This window comes from Exophiala oligosperma (genome assembly GCF_000835515.1).
Source record: "Exophiala oligosperma strain CBS 72588 unplaced genomic scaffold supercont1.3, whole genome shotgun sequence".
Classification (NCBI taxonomy): domain Eukaryota; kingdom Fungi; phylum Ascomycota; class Eurotiomycetes; order Chaetothyriales; family Herpotrichiellaceae; genus Exophiala; species Exophiala oligosperma.
Window position 1 is genome coordinate 1138718 of NW_015622820.1, and position 17526 is coordinate 1156243.

At 51.0% G+C, this 17526-nt stretch overlaps 6 protein-coding genes across 6 annotated transcripts; 4 read left to right on the forward strand and 2 right to left on the reverse strand.

Annotated features, from left to right (window-relative positions):
- The first annotated feature begins 1325 nt into the window (after positions 1-1325).
- Positions 1326-3512, forward strand: PV06_03221 (uncharacterized protein). The gene has a single exon (XM_016403984.1). It carries the CDS (start codon positions 1512-1514, stop codon positions 3324-3326), a length of 1815 nt encoding a protein of 604 aa, XP_016264989.1. The 5' UTR covers positions 1326-1511; the 3' UTR covers positions 3327-3512.
- A 108-nt stretch (positions 3513-3620) lies between these two features.
- PV06_03222 (uncharacterized protein) lies at positions 3621-5621 on the reverse strand. The gene has a single exon (XM_016403985.1). It carries the CDS (start codon positions 5411-5413, stop codon positions 3755-3757), a length of 1659 nt encoding a protein of 552 aa, XP_016264990.1. The 5' UTR covers positions 5414-5621; the 3' UTR covers positions 3621-3754.
- A 315-nt stretch (positions 5622-5936) lies between these two features.
- Positions 5937-8065, reverse strand: PV06_03223 (uncharacterized protein). The gene is made up of 2 exons (XM_016403986.1): positions 7404-8065; positions 5937-7349 (listed from the first exon to the last, which is right to left on the reverse strand). Exons 1-2 carry the CDS (start codon positions 7799-7801, stop codon positions 6158-6160), a joined length of 1590 nt encoding a protein of 529 aa, XP_016264991.1. The 5' UTR covers positions 7802-8065; the 3' UTR covers positions 5937-6157.
- Positions 8066-8296: 231 nt separating this feature from the next.
- On the forward strand, positions 8297-10549 carry PV06_03224 (uncharacterized protein). The gene is made up of 2 exons (XM_016403987.1): positions 8297-9941; positions 9991-10549. Exons 1-2 carry the CDS (start codon positions 8492-8494, stop codon positions 10428-10430), a joined length of 1890 nt encoding a protein of 629 aa, XP_016264992.1. The 5' UTR covers positions 8297-8491; the 3' UTR covers positions 10431-10549.
- Positions 10550-10804: 255 nt separating this feature from the next.
- PV06_03225 (uncharacterized protein) lies at positions 10805-12826 on the forward strand. The gene is made up of 5 exons (XM_016403988.1): positions 10805-11060; positions 11106-11216; positions 11303-11407; positions 11461-11806; positions 11853-12826. Exons 1-5 carry the CDS (start codon positions 10895-10897, stop codon positions 12685-12687), a joined length of 1563 nt encoding a protein of 520 aa, XP_016264993.1. The 5' UTR covers positions 10805-10894; the 3' UTR covers positions 12688-12826.
- Positions 12827-12974: 148 nt separating this feature from the next.
- On the forward strand, positions 12975-17491 carry PV06_03226 (uncharacterized protein). Its single transcript, XM_016403989.1, has 2 exons — positions 12975-16256; positions 16307-17491. Exons 1-2 carry the CDS (start codon positions 13247-13249, stop codon positions 17284-17286), a joined length of 3990 nt encoding a protein of 1329 aa, XP_016264994.1. The 5' UTR covers positions 12975-13246; the 3' UTR covers positions 17287-17491.
- The last annotated feature ends 35 nt before the right edge of the window (positions 17492-17526 follow it).

Here is a 17526-nt window from a genome sequence, read left to right on the forward strand (position 1 = left end):
AATGCCGAATCGGACCGATCGTACCCGTATCATGCTTGTCACGGTGGTCATGGCGAGTTGGTACCGCAATAACCAGAGAATTGTACTCCCCAAGCGTTGGCAGGGCAGGGTCCAATGGGGCAAGTTGGATCCATGCATTGAATGGGTGGAGAACGATCGCGACTATCTCACCGGCGCCCATGATATCAGCCTGGCCCAGCTTGCTTAAAACTCCTAGCTAGTCTTGAGGGGGTGCCGAAGCTATTTCAACTTCGACAGCTTGAGAAAAAGAGAGACAGGGTACACAAGGAGAGACTTTCCACCAAAGTAAGCAACCATTAGCATGATAGCTGCCTTAGGTATGAACTCCTGGTTCAAGGTACAAGCTCAACAATGAACTCGTAACCCCTACATGGGCTTCTGATGCGATGCGTTTCGTAAGGAGGCAGACAAGTTCGAGTTGACATTTGGACGCAGATCGTCGTCCGCATTAGACTAGATTGAACAATTCTCTCAAGGGTCATAACACAAGCTCTAGAAATGTATACGTATCTCTCGGGCTTTCTCCTTCCTGTCGCAGATTCGGAGTCCTCGTAGAAGTAGGTCCTTGGCTGATAATTTGCGTTTGCGAATTCCTTTATGGAAAGTTCTGGGTCTTGCAAGCGATCTTAGAAGTACCCTTGGAACAGTCGCGCGCGATAAAACAAGATCGGAACTGTTCAGGTGCTCAAGCTGCCAAAAGCCATTTGGCGCGAGTACAGATTTCGATCTTACCCCTTTTGTGGTATGAATAGCCGCAACATCGGAGACTTCTAAGCTTGAACCAAAGTAGAAAATTTAAGGAACTCGATATACGAAGTGTCAAAAGCGGCGAGGCAACTCTCGCTTCTGTTGGTGTCTGCCGCATATTCTCGATGCCTTGGGATTGTAGGTTCTGCTTGGATCTCGTCCCTTTGTCTCTGTCCAGGCGTCACGCTTTTTGTCCTCTCTAATCCAGCGAAGGTTGAAAGTGTGCGGTATGCAGAATAGAGTAGACCAGACAGACGTAGGTATCTAAGGAGTTAGCCATTCCCAACGGCGGCTTCGGGTTTGTATACATTTAAAACTATCTTGAGCCCCATATCTCTGGTTAGGAATTATAAGGACATCGAGACTTGTGCGCGCTGCGTGACAGCGTGAGTCAAAAATCGAGAACAAGGTGAGTAGAAGGGTGAGTCGTGAGCAGGTCGTTTTTACTTTGCGGTTTCGTGTCAGACACTTTGGTGTTACTTTGGCGTCGGGGGCGCAACTCTCCGCAATAACGAATCGCAGCTTGAGCCACCACAAACCACAACTCTCTCTTGCTTCACAATTACAGTAGTATCATCATTATCACCTGTAGACAATGAGGGCTACAAGTTCTCCTTCATGATGCGTGTAATGAGCTTTGCTCAGGCGACTGGACAAATTGTACATGATGGAGGCTGATTACACACTACATACTGGACTGTATCTCGATTGTCCAGACTGCGGCGGCGTCCCCAACAAGAGCCATGGGTAAAGAAGAGGATACTCCCTCGGCAGAGATTCAATCGCAAGCCTCCGAATCGAGACCACCGCTCCCGCCTCGTCCTAGCGAGCTCAACCTGTTACAAGTGCGGCCTCCGAGCAGTCATGCCTCGCAACCCTCCGCGCGACCAGGTCTTCTTGCAGGGCCAACGACGGCAGTATCCATGACCGATGTGAACAGTTTCAATCGACCAGATGGTTCGAAGGAAACACGAGTTGCGCCTTCTCGCACCTCATCCAGCCGTTCAATTGCTGCATCAGCTTACAAGAGCACAAGTGAAGGTGCCGAGGATACCTCCAGTATCAGGAGTTATAAACCATTCGGAAGATTTGTACAAGACACCGAGAGTATCTTTGATGGTGACCTGAGGGACGACAATGGACTTTCTTCGTCAAATAGTGAGCATGCACTGTTCGAAAAGGATGTCGACCATGCCTACGATCAAGGCGATGTCGACTTTACGAAGGAATTCGAAGAGGTAGACGACAAAGTAGTCGGCGAAGACGTGGCACACATGGTGTGGAAAGCGAAACGGAAACACTTTATCATTCTCTCTGCAGCTGGCAAACCAATCTATACTCGACATGGCTCCGACGCGGTGATTTCCAGCTATGTCGGAATTGTACAGACCATCATCTCATCCTTTGCTGGGAATGGCGACCAACTGAAGAGCTTTCAAGCCGATGGCGTTCGATTCGTCATACTTTCCCAGACAAATCTGTTTCTGGTTGGCATCACAAGTCTCCCTGAAAGCGAGGCTCAGCTACGCCTTCAGCTCGAGGCATTGTACATGCAGATCCTCTCCACACTCACCTTGCCGACCTTGACGCACTTATTCTCAGTACGTCCCTCGACTGACTTGAGAAGACCACTTCAGGGCACGGAGGTCTTGCTGTCATCGCTCGCCGACAGCTTCACTCGTGGTTCACCCTCAACGTTATTGTCGGCTCTGGAATGTCTCAAGATACGAAAGTCACACAGGCAGGTGATCAACAACACCATGATCAAAGCTCGCGTCGACGACTTACTCTACGGGCTAGTCGTCGCAGGAGGAAGGCTCGTCAGCGTCATCAGGCCCAAGAAGCATTCATTGCACCCGAGCGACCTCCAGCTGATTTTCAACATGTTGTTTGAGGCAGAAGGTATAAAAGCAGGAGGTGGCGACTCTTGGGTGCCCATCTGTCTACCAGGCTTCAACAACACTGGCTACCTGTACATGTACGTCAGCTTTCTAGACATGGGCGGTGAGCATGTCCGAGAACTGGAGACCAACGAGCGCATTGCCAAGGAGGACTCCGTTGCCATTATTCTGCTCAGCGCCAATAAAGAGAGCTTCGAGGATATGCATAGCATGAAGAACTACCTGGTTCACGAGTTTCGACGTAATAAGAGCATGCACATCATCCACGCTTCCGTGCAGGCTGGACGGCCGACACCTACGGACATCATCGCAGGCACTGTCTTGCGGCACTTTCTCTACAAGTCCAAGGGCAACGTCCAATTCTTCATGCCATCCTTTTCGCCGAATTTCGAAACCTTGAAACAGCGAAGACGGTTGATGTCGCTGTACCACAAATTACACGCGGCGGTACACGCCAAGTATGCCGCAGTCAAGGTCGTCCATAGCATCAGCACGACAGCCACGGCGCTGGCTTGGGTGACTCCTATGTTCGAGCTTTACTGTGTGGCTGGTCCGTCGGTGTCGAGGAACGCCCTGGCCCAGAGTGCAAACAAGGTGGTTCAATGGATACAGCGGGAGGAAGAGCGCATCTTTATTATTGGTGGTGCTGTCTTCTGAGGTTTCGCTGCGACGAATGCTACGAACGCTACGAGGTGTTTGTTTTTTTGTCTGGAGCAGGCTCATGTCGCGCAGTGTTTGTTTCTGGTTCCAATCCACCCTTCCTACTTATGTACATGGTCACACCAAGTGTATTGTTATTGTCCGTATAGTCAGTCGTGAGAATTCCACGACTCGACAGCTCAATCCCGTTCCAAGTTTCATGTCACACTGCCGTGCGATCCTCACCTTGTATACGAAGGGAATAACCATGATATAACATCGGCCATCGTCTACTCTCCAGGAGGATATCCTTCCCTTACAATCACACTATCTACATGTTTATGACACGCCACATCTTTCCATCACCGTGTCTAAACTCGTCGGCCGTTGTTGTAATCAGGGTCGATATATTTTCGTCTCTTTTTTTGCAGCCGGGAACATCCTCCCTACGAAACTTTTCCCGCAACTTGATCCAAGACAGCCTCGATCAAGTCGCCGTCCCTCTGCACGTCGGCTTGCCAATTACTGACGGCTATCCTCGCTGCGGGTTTGCCCTCCCAGGCCGTGCCACTGATGTAAATCTTCCCCGTGGCGTTGACGTCCTTGACAAAGTTTTTGTTGACTTCGTCGTCTCTCGGTCTGAACAAGACGATCATGAACGTCTTCGCGACCATTTCGTCCACGGTCAGAGAGGTTTCAGTCTCACCGTGAGGTTTCCTCGGACCCAAAACCTCGAACCGTGAGTCGTTCGCCAACCACCGGACCACCCTCCTCGCGAGGTCGATCTGTCGTTTGAGCATGTCCACGTAACCTTCCCGTCCGTAGTTCAGCAGGGTACAATATACAGGCAGGGCCCTGAAACCTCTCGAGTTCTCCAGGCCGATGTTGAGAGGACTCTGCACGCCGTCACCGGAGCCGGCTTTCAGGTAGGCGGCGCCCGGGTTACCGAAGACGTCCTCGCTCAGACGTTTATGTCTGGTGAAAAACACGCCGCAGTCGTAAGGCACGTTGAGCAACTTGTGGCAATCGCCCGTGATCGAGTCGGCCAGTTCGAGACCCTCGACTCCCCGGATTATTTCATTGTAGGTTTCGGCGTCGTCGCGGGCGGATTGCAGCAGGACCCGGCCAAAGAGCCCAAAAGCCCCGTCCACGTGCATCCAAACCCCGTATTCGTCGCAGATGTCGCGTAGCTCGCGCATCGTCGAGCCAGAGTCCGTGGCGAATCGACCCGTGTTGACCTCGCCCGCGGAGATGGCGAGGATGTTGAGGACTTCCGGCCGGCTCGCCTCGTGCCTCAGACGGTCCATGTCGATGCGTAGAGGATCGTCCTCAACAGCCACGGAAACGACGTTCCGTCGCCCTATCCCGACCACGCTCGCGGCTTTGGCGATGCTGCTGTGCGGGAGCGTGCTGAGGACCTGGATCTTGGTCCTTCCCGCCTTGATGAGGAGTTCCGCAAGACCGCATTCGCCAACACTTTGATCGGCGGACTCGATGGTACCTGCGCCTGCGCTCTTCATGAGAGCTTTGCGGACGACGTATTCTCTGCCCAGAGCCAAACCGAGAGTGTTGCTCGCCGTGGCCCCGGTCGTGAATATGCCTCCTCCGTTGCCGCGGCCAGGATGGGCCAACGCCCAGTCCTCTCGAGGCAGGCGGAAGAGCTGCACCAACAAATTGAGCGTGGCGGCCTCGACGGTCGTACTGATCGTCTCGGCCGGCAGGTGGACGTGCACATTCTGGTCGTAGATCGAGGCGAGGAAGTCGCCCAGCAGAGCGGCGGGAGTGGCACCGCCGATGACGAAACCATAGTAGTTGGGAGAGAGGGATGCGAGGTTCAAATTGGGCAGGATGGTTCTTGTCAGATGCCCTGCTAGAGACTGGAGACTCCCGGGACCAGGATTCGACTTGGCGAAAGCAGCGAGGGGCTTCGAGATATTCGACTGCGCCTGTATCTGGTCGAGGCCGGGGGTGTCTCTGGGGAGGATTAGACCAGGTGTAGCACTAGAGGCGTCTCTCGATTGAACTTGGGATGTGGGCAAATTGGGATCCGAGACAATCTGCTGAAGGGCGGTGATCACATCCGTTATGCTGATACTTTGATCCATGTTGAAGTAAACTGCTGCCCGGCGACCAGTATCCCAGTACAATTCTTCACGACGGGTCGCTCTGTGATTCTTGACTTCAATTACTCTGCGGTGTTGAGCGTGTCCGAAAATTGTAGTCGACCTTTTGTAAAAGCATCGCTGAAGTCGTAGACACTGTATGAGTCATCCCGTCTGAAGTCTTCTCAGACGTAAAGCGAAGTCGTTTAAGTGCATACGGGGGATGGATAGATGTTACTCCGTAGTTCCAAGTTGCATTTGAAGATTCGGCAGGAGTTTGCGAAGTATCCACAACTGACGGAATTTGCTTTTTGAATCACTCACCCTGTCGGCTCTTCATCAGTGGCAATATGGCAAGAGACTGACATGCGACCCGACCCAGAAGAAGACAAACAACATGGCTTGTGAGGTAAGGATTTTTATGGCAACGAATGGCAAAGAGAGTTACAACATACCGAGTACCGTGGGCGAATCTCAGGGAGAATCAAAGGAAAAAGACACATGGAATTACTTCACGGAAAAATACTTCTCGTGCAAGAACCAAGCACATCATGTTTGCATTCAATACCCTGTCCGATATCATGGACAGTCCATTACATGAACAGGCCGTGTCTCAGTATATGAGCACAGCTCCTAAGATGGGTTATAACAACCCTGCCATACTGTACAGCTTTCCTGATGAACAATTCATCAGTTGATTAAACTCCGGTCAACCAAATGGTCCAACCATGGGCTGGGGAATCCTCCCTAAGTGATCACCTCCTCCCTCATACCACCGTTGCCATTTGCCTCTTCAATGCCGCCTCCATCAGGTCTAACAAGTTCCTCCTCTCCCGCTTGGTCGTCCACGAACTTCCTGTCGCTCACATGCTCCTTGGAGGCATCTGATGGACCCGGCTTGTCTGGAGTCCAGCTATAATCCGCCAAGCTGGTGGCCTTCTGTTGACCGGGTTCATGCTTATATGGACACCGTAGATTCGTGCACGGGTTGAATCGGCAGGGTACTTGTAGATGTGTGAATTGGCAGTTGGGTGTCTTGCAGTTCGATCCGAACCGGCACAGAGGCATGGTGGGATGTTTGAATGGACAATTCGGCTTCGTGCAATTTGGGAAGAATTTGCATGTTTCCTGCGCCTGGAATGCTCCTCGCTGAGCGGGTGATGGGTGTTTGGCCACACATTTCGAGTTCTTACACGCCGCGCCGAACGAGCAGATGTCAGACATGTCAACCACCGTGGACTCTGGAGCGGCAGGCGACTGATGAGCATAAGCGCAATCTTTGTTGGTGCAGCGAAGGTTGAAATGACACATGGTGTTTGATGGGTCTTGTGGTTTTTTCTCTCCGTCCGCTTGTGACTCGGCCTCTGTTGTTGAGCCATCAGCAGCGGCACTTTGGGCATCACCTTCCATGCTGACATCACCATCAGGCTTGCTGGTCTTGATATGCCCATTTTGGTGGCCGCCACGTCCTCTGCCGCGGGCACCACCCCTCCCACGGCCCGATTCGACTCTATCAAAAAGCGAACGACCCTGGCCATTTTGTTGATTCATCCCTTGACCAAACCCCGTACCGGGCATCATGCCTGTAAATTGAGCCAGCATACGGGTTTGCTGTTCCATCATAGCCATAAACTCCATTTGTTGTTGAGGTGTCATATGCATCATTGGCTGGCCTGGTTGGCCATTATTCATCATCATTGGATTCTGCATGCCTTGACCTGACATATTCATTCCGTTCAAAGCCTTCTGCATACCCGGGCGAAGGTCGCGGTTTTGGATATTCCGAGGGCCCTTCGGTGCCCCTCGCATCGAGTGTGTATTGATCCGGTCGTTGCCTCGGGTTCGATGCAGCACTGAATCGCCACCCTTATTACCAGGGCCGCCACGTCCACCTCTGCCAGCTGGCCGGCCGCCATGGAGGCCTTTAGGCCCGCGAGGTCTGAAAGAGAAAGTCAGAGATGTTTCAACCAGGAAACTGGAATGGAGAACTTACGCATTTTCTGGGGCGTTGTCGGCCATGTCTTGATCATATGCGGCAGGAATTGCAGACGCTCCATTTTCCGCAGATGAACCTGTCGTTGCAGGCTCAGCTATTTGCTCCGAGGATTGTGAAGTCTCTGTTGGAACTGAGCCAGAAGCACCGTTAGAGAGCGCGTTGACCTGGTCGAATAACCACTGCGCAAATTCGGTGGTGCCTTTTGCGTCCTGTAATAATTCGCCCGCAAGCTCAGAGGCGATCTGATCTTGCGTCTTGCCATTTGCGAGCATTAACACGATATACTCTGCCAGTGACGTATCGTCTTCCTGTGTCCATCCTTCGTCAACAATCTTCGAGTGTACTGCGCTACTCAGCGCTTCGGCCAACGGCGTCTCTAGAGCGATCGATGACATTGTGGTGAATGTGAAGAGTGATGGAGAGGGTCGTAGGGACGACAATACGTGATTCGCCTTTGATGAGCAGGGCGAGGGAGAGAGTCGCGCTGTCAATGTTGTTTGCGGAGACAATGAAAAAAGGTCGAGGATGTGACAATGTCGAGTCTCAGGGGTCTTATTCGAGGCGATGTTGTATTGAAGACTTTGTGCTAAACGCGCACCCGTATTCAATTCTGATGGTTTGGAAGTGGGAAATTGTCTGGTAATAATGTGAACATTCGCGCGAGAGACGAGGCAGTATCTGTATCGATCGCTGCGAAACTCTGGAAAAAGCGGCGATATTTGCCGCCAAGACAGATTAGTCAGAAATCATGTCATTGGGCTGGCGTCTTCGATTGTTTTCATCGAGTGTCTCCGTCCGACCAGTTGCTCATCTGTGATTGGCTCTTATCGATTGCACTCGCGTCTTTGTCATCTCACCCTCTTGTGCTGGACTCACTCCGTACAAAGCAACTTACCTCTAGTCTGAGTGACAGACCTATCTTCTAATGCATCGGAAGACATCATAACTTTCTCATGGGATGGTACGCGGTCATTTAACGAGCGGAACTTACCGACAATACCGTCGTCTGATGTAAGTGAAGGCACAGCAACTAGTACTGATTGTTGTGCTTTTTGGCACCTAAATTGTTGCGATATCAGCGCACAATGCATATCCACGTGTCTATCTTCTTCATTGTTCTATGGTCCGTGACCGCTATATGGCCACAGCCTGTCGAGTGGTCTGTGGGAACTCAAGTACTTTGGCTTGGACATGCTCCCGAGGTCACACTTCGTTGCGATGAGAAGTCCTTTACCCTCCGAACTCGTGGACTCCAGCGGCTAATCCAGTCTCTTGTGAGCTTCATGGACAATGTGTTCCGTCCTCCTCAAGCTTCCTGGGGCCTTTTTCAGACACTATCAGACATCGAAGGTTGGCATGGAGGCAACAATAATTTCTCCGAGAATTATATTCTACACAAGGCGGCATTCGAGGCAATGAACTCGATGCAAAACTCGAAGTTCGTACCGTGGAAATTGCATGAACGCAATGAACTCTTCGAGCCACTTCCTGATGCCCCACGTCATGAGCTCTCAGCTCTGCAAATACAGCTATCCAGTTGTCCCGCTAAAAGCACGTTCAACCCGGATACATTTTTTGACGGAGATGAGTCTTATGAACTGGTCATGACCAATGAAACAGCCATATTGAGATCAAATTCCACTCTTGGCAGTCTCCGAGGCCTCCAGACATTCAGTCAGCTATTCTACGCACATTCGAGCACGTCTGGCGTCTACACACCTTACGTACCTTTACAAATTGCAGATCGCCCCAGATGGCGGCATCGCGGGCTGAGCATTGACGTAGCCCGGAACCCATTCAAGCCACAGGACCTGATACGGACCATCAAGGCGATGGCTGCGACGAAAATGAGTCGTTTGCATGTGCATGCAACAGATTCACAGAGCTGGCCTCTTGAAATCCCTTCTCTGCCCGAACTTGCTCGTAAGGGAGCCTACCGACCTGATCTGGTCTGGACGGCCGAGGATTTGAGAGATATTCAGCTTTACGGCGCATCCAAGGGCATCTCTGTCTTTGTCGAAATTGACATGCCGGGACATACGGCATCAGTCGCACACGCCTTCCCAGCTCTTATAGCGGCATTCAATGAACTCGACTGGTCTACGTTTGCTGCAGAACCTCTCAGTGGGCAGCTGAAGCTGAACTTGTCAGCGGTCCATGATTTCTTGGAGGATGTGCTGACAGATCTTCTGCCTCGGACGCGGCCCTACACTTCGTTCTATCATATTGGCGGTGATGAAGTCAACATTCCAGCATACCTCTTGGACGACACAGTTCGCAGCGATGACCCTAGCGTTCTACAACCCTTGCTGCAACGCTTTATTGACCATGCAATAGTCCTATCTACTAAACATGGATTGCAACCCATTGTTTGGGAGGAAATGATACTGGACTGGAACCTGACCCTTCCGCTGGTCAACGGTACGTCGGACGGAGCATTAGTGCAGGTATGGAGGGACAGCAGCCGCATCGAAGAAGTATTGAAGAAAGGCCATCGTGTCATCTTCGGTGATTTTAAGCATTGGTATCTCGATTGTAAGTGCGCGAATCTTAGGAAATGGTGATTCTTTCTAACTTAACGTAGGCGGATTCGGTGGATTTCTAGATCCTTATCCGACTGGCAAGTCACCACCTGGTGTGCCAGTCAACACAACTGGCGGACGGCCAAGCAAACTTACAAGCCCCTATCTCGACTATTGCGCTCCCTATCATAATTGGCGCCAGATGTATACGTACGACCCTCTTGCAAACATAAGCGCCGACCTCATCGCCGGCGTCGAGGGCGGAGAGGTCCTCATGTGGAGTGAGCAGACCGACTCATTCGACTTGGACAGCAAGTTGTGGCCAAGAGTAGCTTCTGCTGCAGAAGTGTTATGGAGTGGGACAAGGCAAGACGAATTGATGGAAGATGCCACCCGGAGGCTGGGGGAATGGCGAGAACGCGGAATCATCGACCTAGGGATCAATATGACACCAGTTGCAATGACCTGGTGTCTGATGAACCGAGGCCGCTGTAACTTGTAGTTATAGACTTTCTATTATTTACTGAATGTGTGAAGATGAGATGCGCGTGCATTGGGTATGCGTGAAGTGGTCTCTGGTGGTGTTGTGATCGAGACGGACTTGACTTGATGTGATTGTATACCGGATTCGTACCATCCTTGCGACGTCGTTGAATTTTAGTGGCTTCGCACGCTCCACTCGCTCCAGTTGCACGGCAGCTCCTCCACCGCGTATAACTATATGCACAATACGAAGACAATTAACTCCTCCATTATTGGAGTTGGTAAACAGAAAGGAAACTCTGGGATTGACGGCATTCCGTGCGCTCGTGGATTTTGCCTGTTTGGGCCTCGGCCAGATTGTGGCTCGCGAAGGCAGCATTCAATTAAACAATGATTTAAGAACGTCACCTCGCCTCGGCTGACCAAAGAGCATCTGAATCCTATCACATTATATTATCAAAGATCATTTCCCCCTGCGATCGGATGTCGCATCTGGAAATGGCGCTGCAATATTTGTCGTGGAAATATGTCGCCGCAGTCCTCGTAGCCATCTATATCGCATCCGTACAAATTAGGAGGTATGTGTCCGCGAAGGGAATCCAGAAACTAGGAGGGGAATCTCCTAGGATTAAAACACGAGTCTTCTACAGTGAGTACTTCTGAATACCGGGATATAGGAGACTGAACAAAATAGGTCTTGATTTTCCATTCTGGTCCACACGCGCCAGTCGCAATAACCGAACAGTGGATTTTTTCGACTGGATGTATGAACATACTGGCACTGATTGCAACGGAACAGGCACATGTAGGGTTCCCCTAAGCAGTTATCTCTTCCTGCTCGACATTATTTTCATTCCTGACTCGTCCGGCGCTGGTTTTGACTCTGTGCAGATACAAGCGAGCTTCATATACTAGAAAATGCCAGAGTAATCTTCACGGCCGACCCAGAGAATATCAAAGCCCTTCTCACCACTCAGTTTCAAGACTTTGGGAAAGGTTAGTATGATTTTAGAGCTCCATCCTCTTCCTTCAGGCCTAATATAGCTTAGGACAACAATTTCATGATGAGTGGAAGGATTTCCTAGGTGACAGCATATTCACTACGGATGGACAGCTCTGGCACAACTCGCGACAATTGCTGAGGCCAATGTTCATCCGCGAGAAAGTGGCCGACTTGGACCTTATCGAGAGTCATGTCCGCAAGCTCATCGCACTGATCGGACCTGGGGACGGCAAAATGGTCGTGTTGCACAAACTATTCTTCCGCTTCAGCCTCGATGCGTCGACACATTTCTTGTTTGGGCACAGCGTAGGCAGTCTGGACTCAGAGCAGTCAACTTTTGCGGCTGCCTTTGATGAGGTACAGAGGGTGCAAAGCATGGAGGGTCGCCTTGGGTGAGTATTTCTTTACAACGCCATTCCCGTTCTAATTTGAGAATAGGCCATTTAAATACTTCCAATCGAAGAAGTCATTCTACGATGGTATCAAGATTGTCGAAAACTTTATCGAACCCTTTATCACAGACGCATTAGCCATGTCTCCCGATGAGTTGGAGTCGAAATTGTCAAAGTCCGACAACTTCATTCAGGCTCTTGCACGATTCACACGAGATCCCAAGGTCATGCGTGACCAGCTGTTTGCTCTGCTTCTTGCTGGGCGAGACACCACTGCCAGTACTTTGTCCTGGCTTTTCTTAGAGCTGTCTAAAAACCCTCGCGTTGTCAAGAAGTTGCGAGCAGAAATCAACGAGGTCTTGGGTGAAGGAGGGCAGCCACCATCATACCAGAATATCAAGGATATGAAATACCTCAATTACACAATCAACGAGACACTGCGATTGTACCCAGTCGTCCCATTCAACGTCCGGGCGTCGCTGATCGATACTTCGTTGCCACGTGGGGGAGGTCCCGATGGTAAGGGCCCGGTTGGCTGTCTCAAGGGTACACCAGTGGGCTACAGTACGCTTCAAATGCAGCGTCGGAGGGATCTGTATCCGCCGCTGTCACCAGAATTTCCATACGATCCTCTTGAGTGGGTGCCAGACAGATGGGCAACATGGACGCCCAAGGCTTGGAATTTCATCCCTTTCAACGGTGGACCCAGAATTTGTATTGGACAACAGTTCGCCATGGTCGAGATGGGATATACGATCGTCAGGATTTTGCAGGAGTTTGAGCAATTGGTAGACTATGGCAATGACCGATCCATGCACACGGACATCATTTTGACGCCGGCGAACGGTGTCAAAGTGGGATTCCTTAAGCAAGCGAGGTAAGAGTGACACCCCTGCCTAGGCATTGCCACGAGGGATGGAAGTGATGGTCCATGAGGGATAATCCAGGAGCGTGTATGGTGACCATCAGCGAGCCAAATAACAATGAGATTGGTTTGATACAGTTTGCACATCATGACATCTGAATTAGTCTAGAAATCGTTGGAAGATTCGCACGGCACCGCAGATGTGCCCTAGGCATGAAAGACCCACTCACGTGATATCCTGGTCCCCCCAAGTTTCAGGGCCGTTGGGAGATTCACCAGGTCTCTCCACAAATAAAGAAGACACTGGCACAACTATTCCGTACGCAGTTGGATCTCCCTTCAACTTACCACCTCTCATCCTCCTTTACTTATTGCTAAGCCCTTCAGTGCTGTGACTTTTCGGCCACAGCTGATATCTATCTATATTCCTACACTTTGATCCTTCTCCTCATCGACCTGCTAGAAACTGCATGTTTCTCGCTCACTAAACCTTCCTCCGCCCACGGTCATCGTCCCTGCTCTCGGTTCAAACTCCACCGGTTACTCGAGGCTTCCTCTGCGAAGCCACCACGACGATGGCTTCTGTCACTGCTGATGCTCCAGTCGAGGCTGGTCCCAGCACCACCAAGACCCAAGCTCAACTTATGCAAGAAAAGCACGAGGCTGCTGAGACTCACCATGTGACTGTCGAAGAAGTCCCTGATGAAGACGATGTTCTGCATCCGCCTCCACCACATGTGCATATTGAAGAAAAGAACCAGGCCGATGTTCCAACTACAAATGGTATAGACAAGGGCAAGCAGAAAGCCACTGAGGCACCTCCTCAGAAACCCACCGTCCTCGATACCCAGTCTGAGGAGGCATTCCCATCTCTTGGATCTACCTCCAAGACGACAGCTCCTCCGCCACGAGTTTGGGTTGCAAATCCTTCCATGAAGGCCCCTCCTGTCAACGGCTCTACTGCACTTGGCTCTCGACCTCCCTCTTCCGGTGGTCCTACTCCCACGCGAACACCAGGTGTTAGCACCCCCGTGAGTGCGCCTGCTGGCGGCCGAGGTGGTGTTCTGATGCCGGGACGGTATCGAGATGCATTCGAAATAGACAACACTGATCTGAACAAGAACAAGTCGGTGAAGAAGGTGCTTGATGATGTCAACAGAAAGTACAATGTTGTCGTTATTCCCCGCCAGACCAATTTCGCAACGAGGACGGAGTTCACTGCCGAGGGTCCAAATCAGCGCGCAGTCACTGAGGCTCTGATGCATGTCTCCAAGGAATTGACCCTAGAGAAGCAAGTCAAGCTTGAAATTCCCTCGTCTGTGTCGGCCCAGATCATTGGCAAAGCAGGAGCCAACATCAGGAAGCTCGAGCAGCAGTTCAGCGTCCGGATCCACATCGAACGAGACACCAGACCTACCACAAACCCGGAAGATATCAAGACTGATGTTGTGGAGATTCGGGGAAATGCTGCGCAAGTCCGCCAGGTCTACGAGTACATCACAAAGCAGGTCAAAGCTCTCCAGCCGAAGGTGGACTTGCCTGTTCGTGGAATTCCGCCGGAGTTCTACCCCTTTATTGCTGGTCAGCATGCTGCTCGTTTGCGACAAATGGAGCAAGAACGTGGCCTCCAGATAAACGTCCCTCAGTATACTACATGGAAACAACAACCTCCGGCTCGACCTGCCGACTCGGGTCAAGCCCCTGCCTTTGTGCCGCACGGAGACAGCCCCATTGTCGTCTCCGGTGAACAAGCTGCTGTGCTCGAGGCACGTGCTATTCTCGAACAGCTGGCCGAGGAGCTCCAGAAGGAACTTCTGCTTGAGGAGCTCGCCGCCGAGCAAATCTTGCATCCATACATTGTTGGAGACCGTGGTATGGACCCTCTGAAGTTCTTAGAAGAGACTGGCTGTGCAGTCATTCTCCCTCCACCTGAGCATGAGACGGAAGACATCCACATCATTGGGCCTAAGGACAAGCTGGATGCTGGTCGCAATCTAGCTGAGGAGCTCATGTCCAGAAAGCACAATCGTGCCGTTGATATGCATAAACATTTTAATGATGCACCTCATGGCCCTGAACGTCATTCCAGAGCCTTGGCTCAGTATCTGCAAGAAAAGGCCATCGAGAGGGAGTTTCAAAAGTCTCATGGAGCAGAGATTGTCTTTCCTCGGAGCTCCAATGCCTCTCCCAGCTGGACGGTCATTAGCAATGATCCCCAGAAGGCCCTCTCTGCTCGAAACGAGCTCTCCAAGATTACCCAAGCTTATCCCACTCCACGAATACAGCTGGTTGAAGTGGATCCATTCTTCCATCCTCACCTCAGCCAGATGCATGCATCTGATCTGAGACAAAACCTTGGAGTCCATTTGATCGTTCCCGATGATGGATCTGACCCGGTTGTTCTCGTGTACGAAGGTCCAGAGCAGGATGGCCCATTCTCAATTCCCCGCAATAAACCATCAAAGGCCGACATTTCGAACTTTGAAAAGGCTCTACAAGAGGCACAAGCAATGCTACTCAGCAATATTCCCAGCGGGGGAATATCCACACAAGATATTCACGTGCCCAAGAAGTTTCATGACAAGGTCAGAAGATTCGTCAATAATGAACCAAAACCATCAGCGCCGAATGCGTTCCCGGTTCAGGTTGACTTTGGCCGAGCTAAAGCCGGTCAAAGACAATCTGCTCCTGCCTCTCGTGGCTCACCTGAACGAGTGTTCTTGAGAGGACCGAGTGAGGCAGACATCGCGCAGCTCCGCCAGAAGATCGAGGAGTTCCTCAGAGAAGCCGAGGAGGATGAGAAGGAACGTGGCTACACGACTACGTTTGCTTTCCCTACCCAGTTCAACAAAAACTTGATTGGAAAACAGGGTGCGAATATCAAGGCGTTGCGCGAGAAGCACGACGTCGAGATTGATACTCGAGAGAACGGCAAGGTCACCATTCAAGGCCCTCAGAAAAAGGCCGAGGCATGCAAGGCTGAAATTCTGCGACTAGCCAAGCAATGGGAAGATGAGGTCAACTTCACCATCAAGATTGATCCAAAGTACCATGGTTTGCTTGTTGGCAGGAATGGTGAAAATTTGCAGAAGATTCAGAGCAAAGTCGATAATGCTGTGAGGATCGACTTCCCCAAGCAATCAAGAATAAGTGACGACGCTTCTGTTGCGGACGATTCCAGTCAAGTCGGTGGTTCTAAAGGCCAGCCTCTCGATGAAATCAAGATTCGTGGACCCCGTGCAAAGGCCGAGAAGGTGCGAGATGAATTGCTGAGTCTCCACCAGTACATGGTCGATAACTCGCATACCGCGTCGGTGTCTGTCGCGCAGGGTCAGGTTGCATCCCTTATTGGCAGAGGAGGCATGGAAATGGACAGGTTACGAGCTGATACTGGTGCTCACATCGACGTTCCAAAAGCTGCCAGCTCCAGCTCTGATCGTGTAACCATCCAGATCAAAGGCTCCAAACAACAAGTTGAGAAAGCTAGGCAGGAGTTGCAGAAGCGAGCCAAGGCCTTTGATGACATTGTTACGCGTACCATGGACGTGGATAGAAAGCATCACAGCGCCTTAATTGGTGCTGGAGGTAAGTTTTTTATGACAGAAGTTATACTGGCAGTGGTTAAAGTTTTGCAGGTTCTCATATTCAGGATCTTGTCGCCAAATCGGGCAGCAAGCAGCGCAGCTCTGAGCACGTCCGCTTCCCTCGAAAAGGCGACGTATCAAATGAACTTACCATCACTGGTACGGCGGATGTCGTTGACAAGATCGTTGCTGCCATTGAAGAGTTTGTGAATGAGAGGGAAAACCAGGTCACAGAGACGTTGGATGTGCCAGTCACCCAACATCGGGATCTGATTGGACCTAACGGCAGCATTCGCAAGCAGATTGAAGACCAGTTCAGGGTCACTCTTAATGTGCCTCGGCAGGGCACCGGACAGACTGGCGTGAAAATTACTGGACGACCCGAAAATGTGGCTAACGCTAAGGAGCACATCGAGAAGAAGACCATGAAAGCTCCTGCGGAGACGATAATGGTTCCTCGAAGTCTACATCACGTTGTCTCCAAGAATGGAGACATATTCCGCGAACTGAGTAGGGATGGTGTCAGAGTAGAGCACAATGGTCACAAGCCGCCTCCAAAGCCTAGCCGCGGCTCCCGAGCGCGGACAACCAATGGTGATATGCCTCTGATCACTGATCAGCCCGGTGAAACTTCTCACAGCTGGGATATTGTTTCTAACCAGACTGCCCTGGACGGAGATGATGGGGAGATTCCTTGGGTCCTCATCAGCCAGAAACCTGATGCGCAGGACGTCGTGGAAAAGGCGAAGCAAAAGATCCAGTCATCGCTTGAAAAGGCCAAAGAGCCTCAGTTTACTGGATATCTGATTTTGCCTGATCCACGTCTGCATCGTCACATCATCGGACGGGGTGGCTCCACAATCAACTCGATTCGAAACCAGTCCGGCTGCGACATTCAGGTGCCCAAGCATAACACAGGCAAGGGGGAAGAAGGCGAAGCCATAACCATTGTTGGCAAGGAGGATGGGGTGATATCTGCTCGTGATCTCATTCTCAAGGAGATCGAGCGAGCTCAGGCTGGTCGAGCGTAAAGTGGTTTGTCCGACCACGGCCAAAAAAGAGATCTCTTGGATGGTTCATGGTGTGTCATGTATCAACACAGGAGGAAGGTGTCGAGATTGTGACAGGAAAAATCCCTCAAAAGCTTTTTCTATACTCTACCAAACGAGATGCTACTTTCACCTTTGACTTATGTAGCGATTGACTATTACTTGAAATATATTCATATCTAACTTATTTGTGTTGGATTGTTTTTGATCGATGTGTTTTGA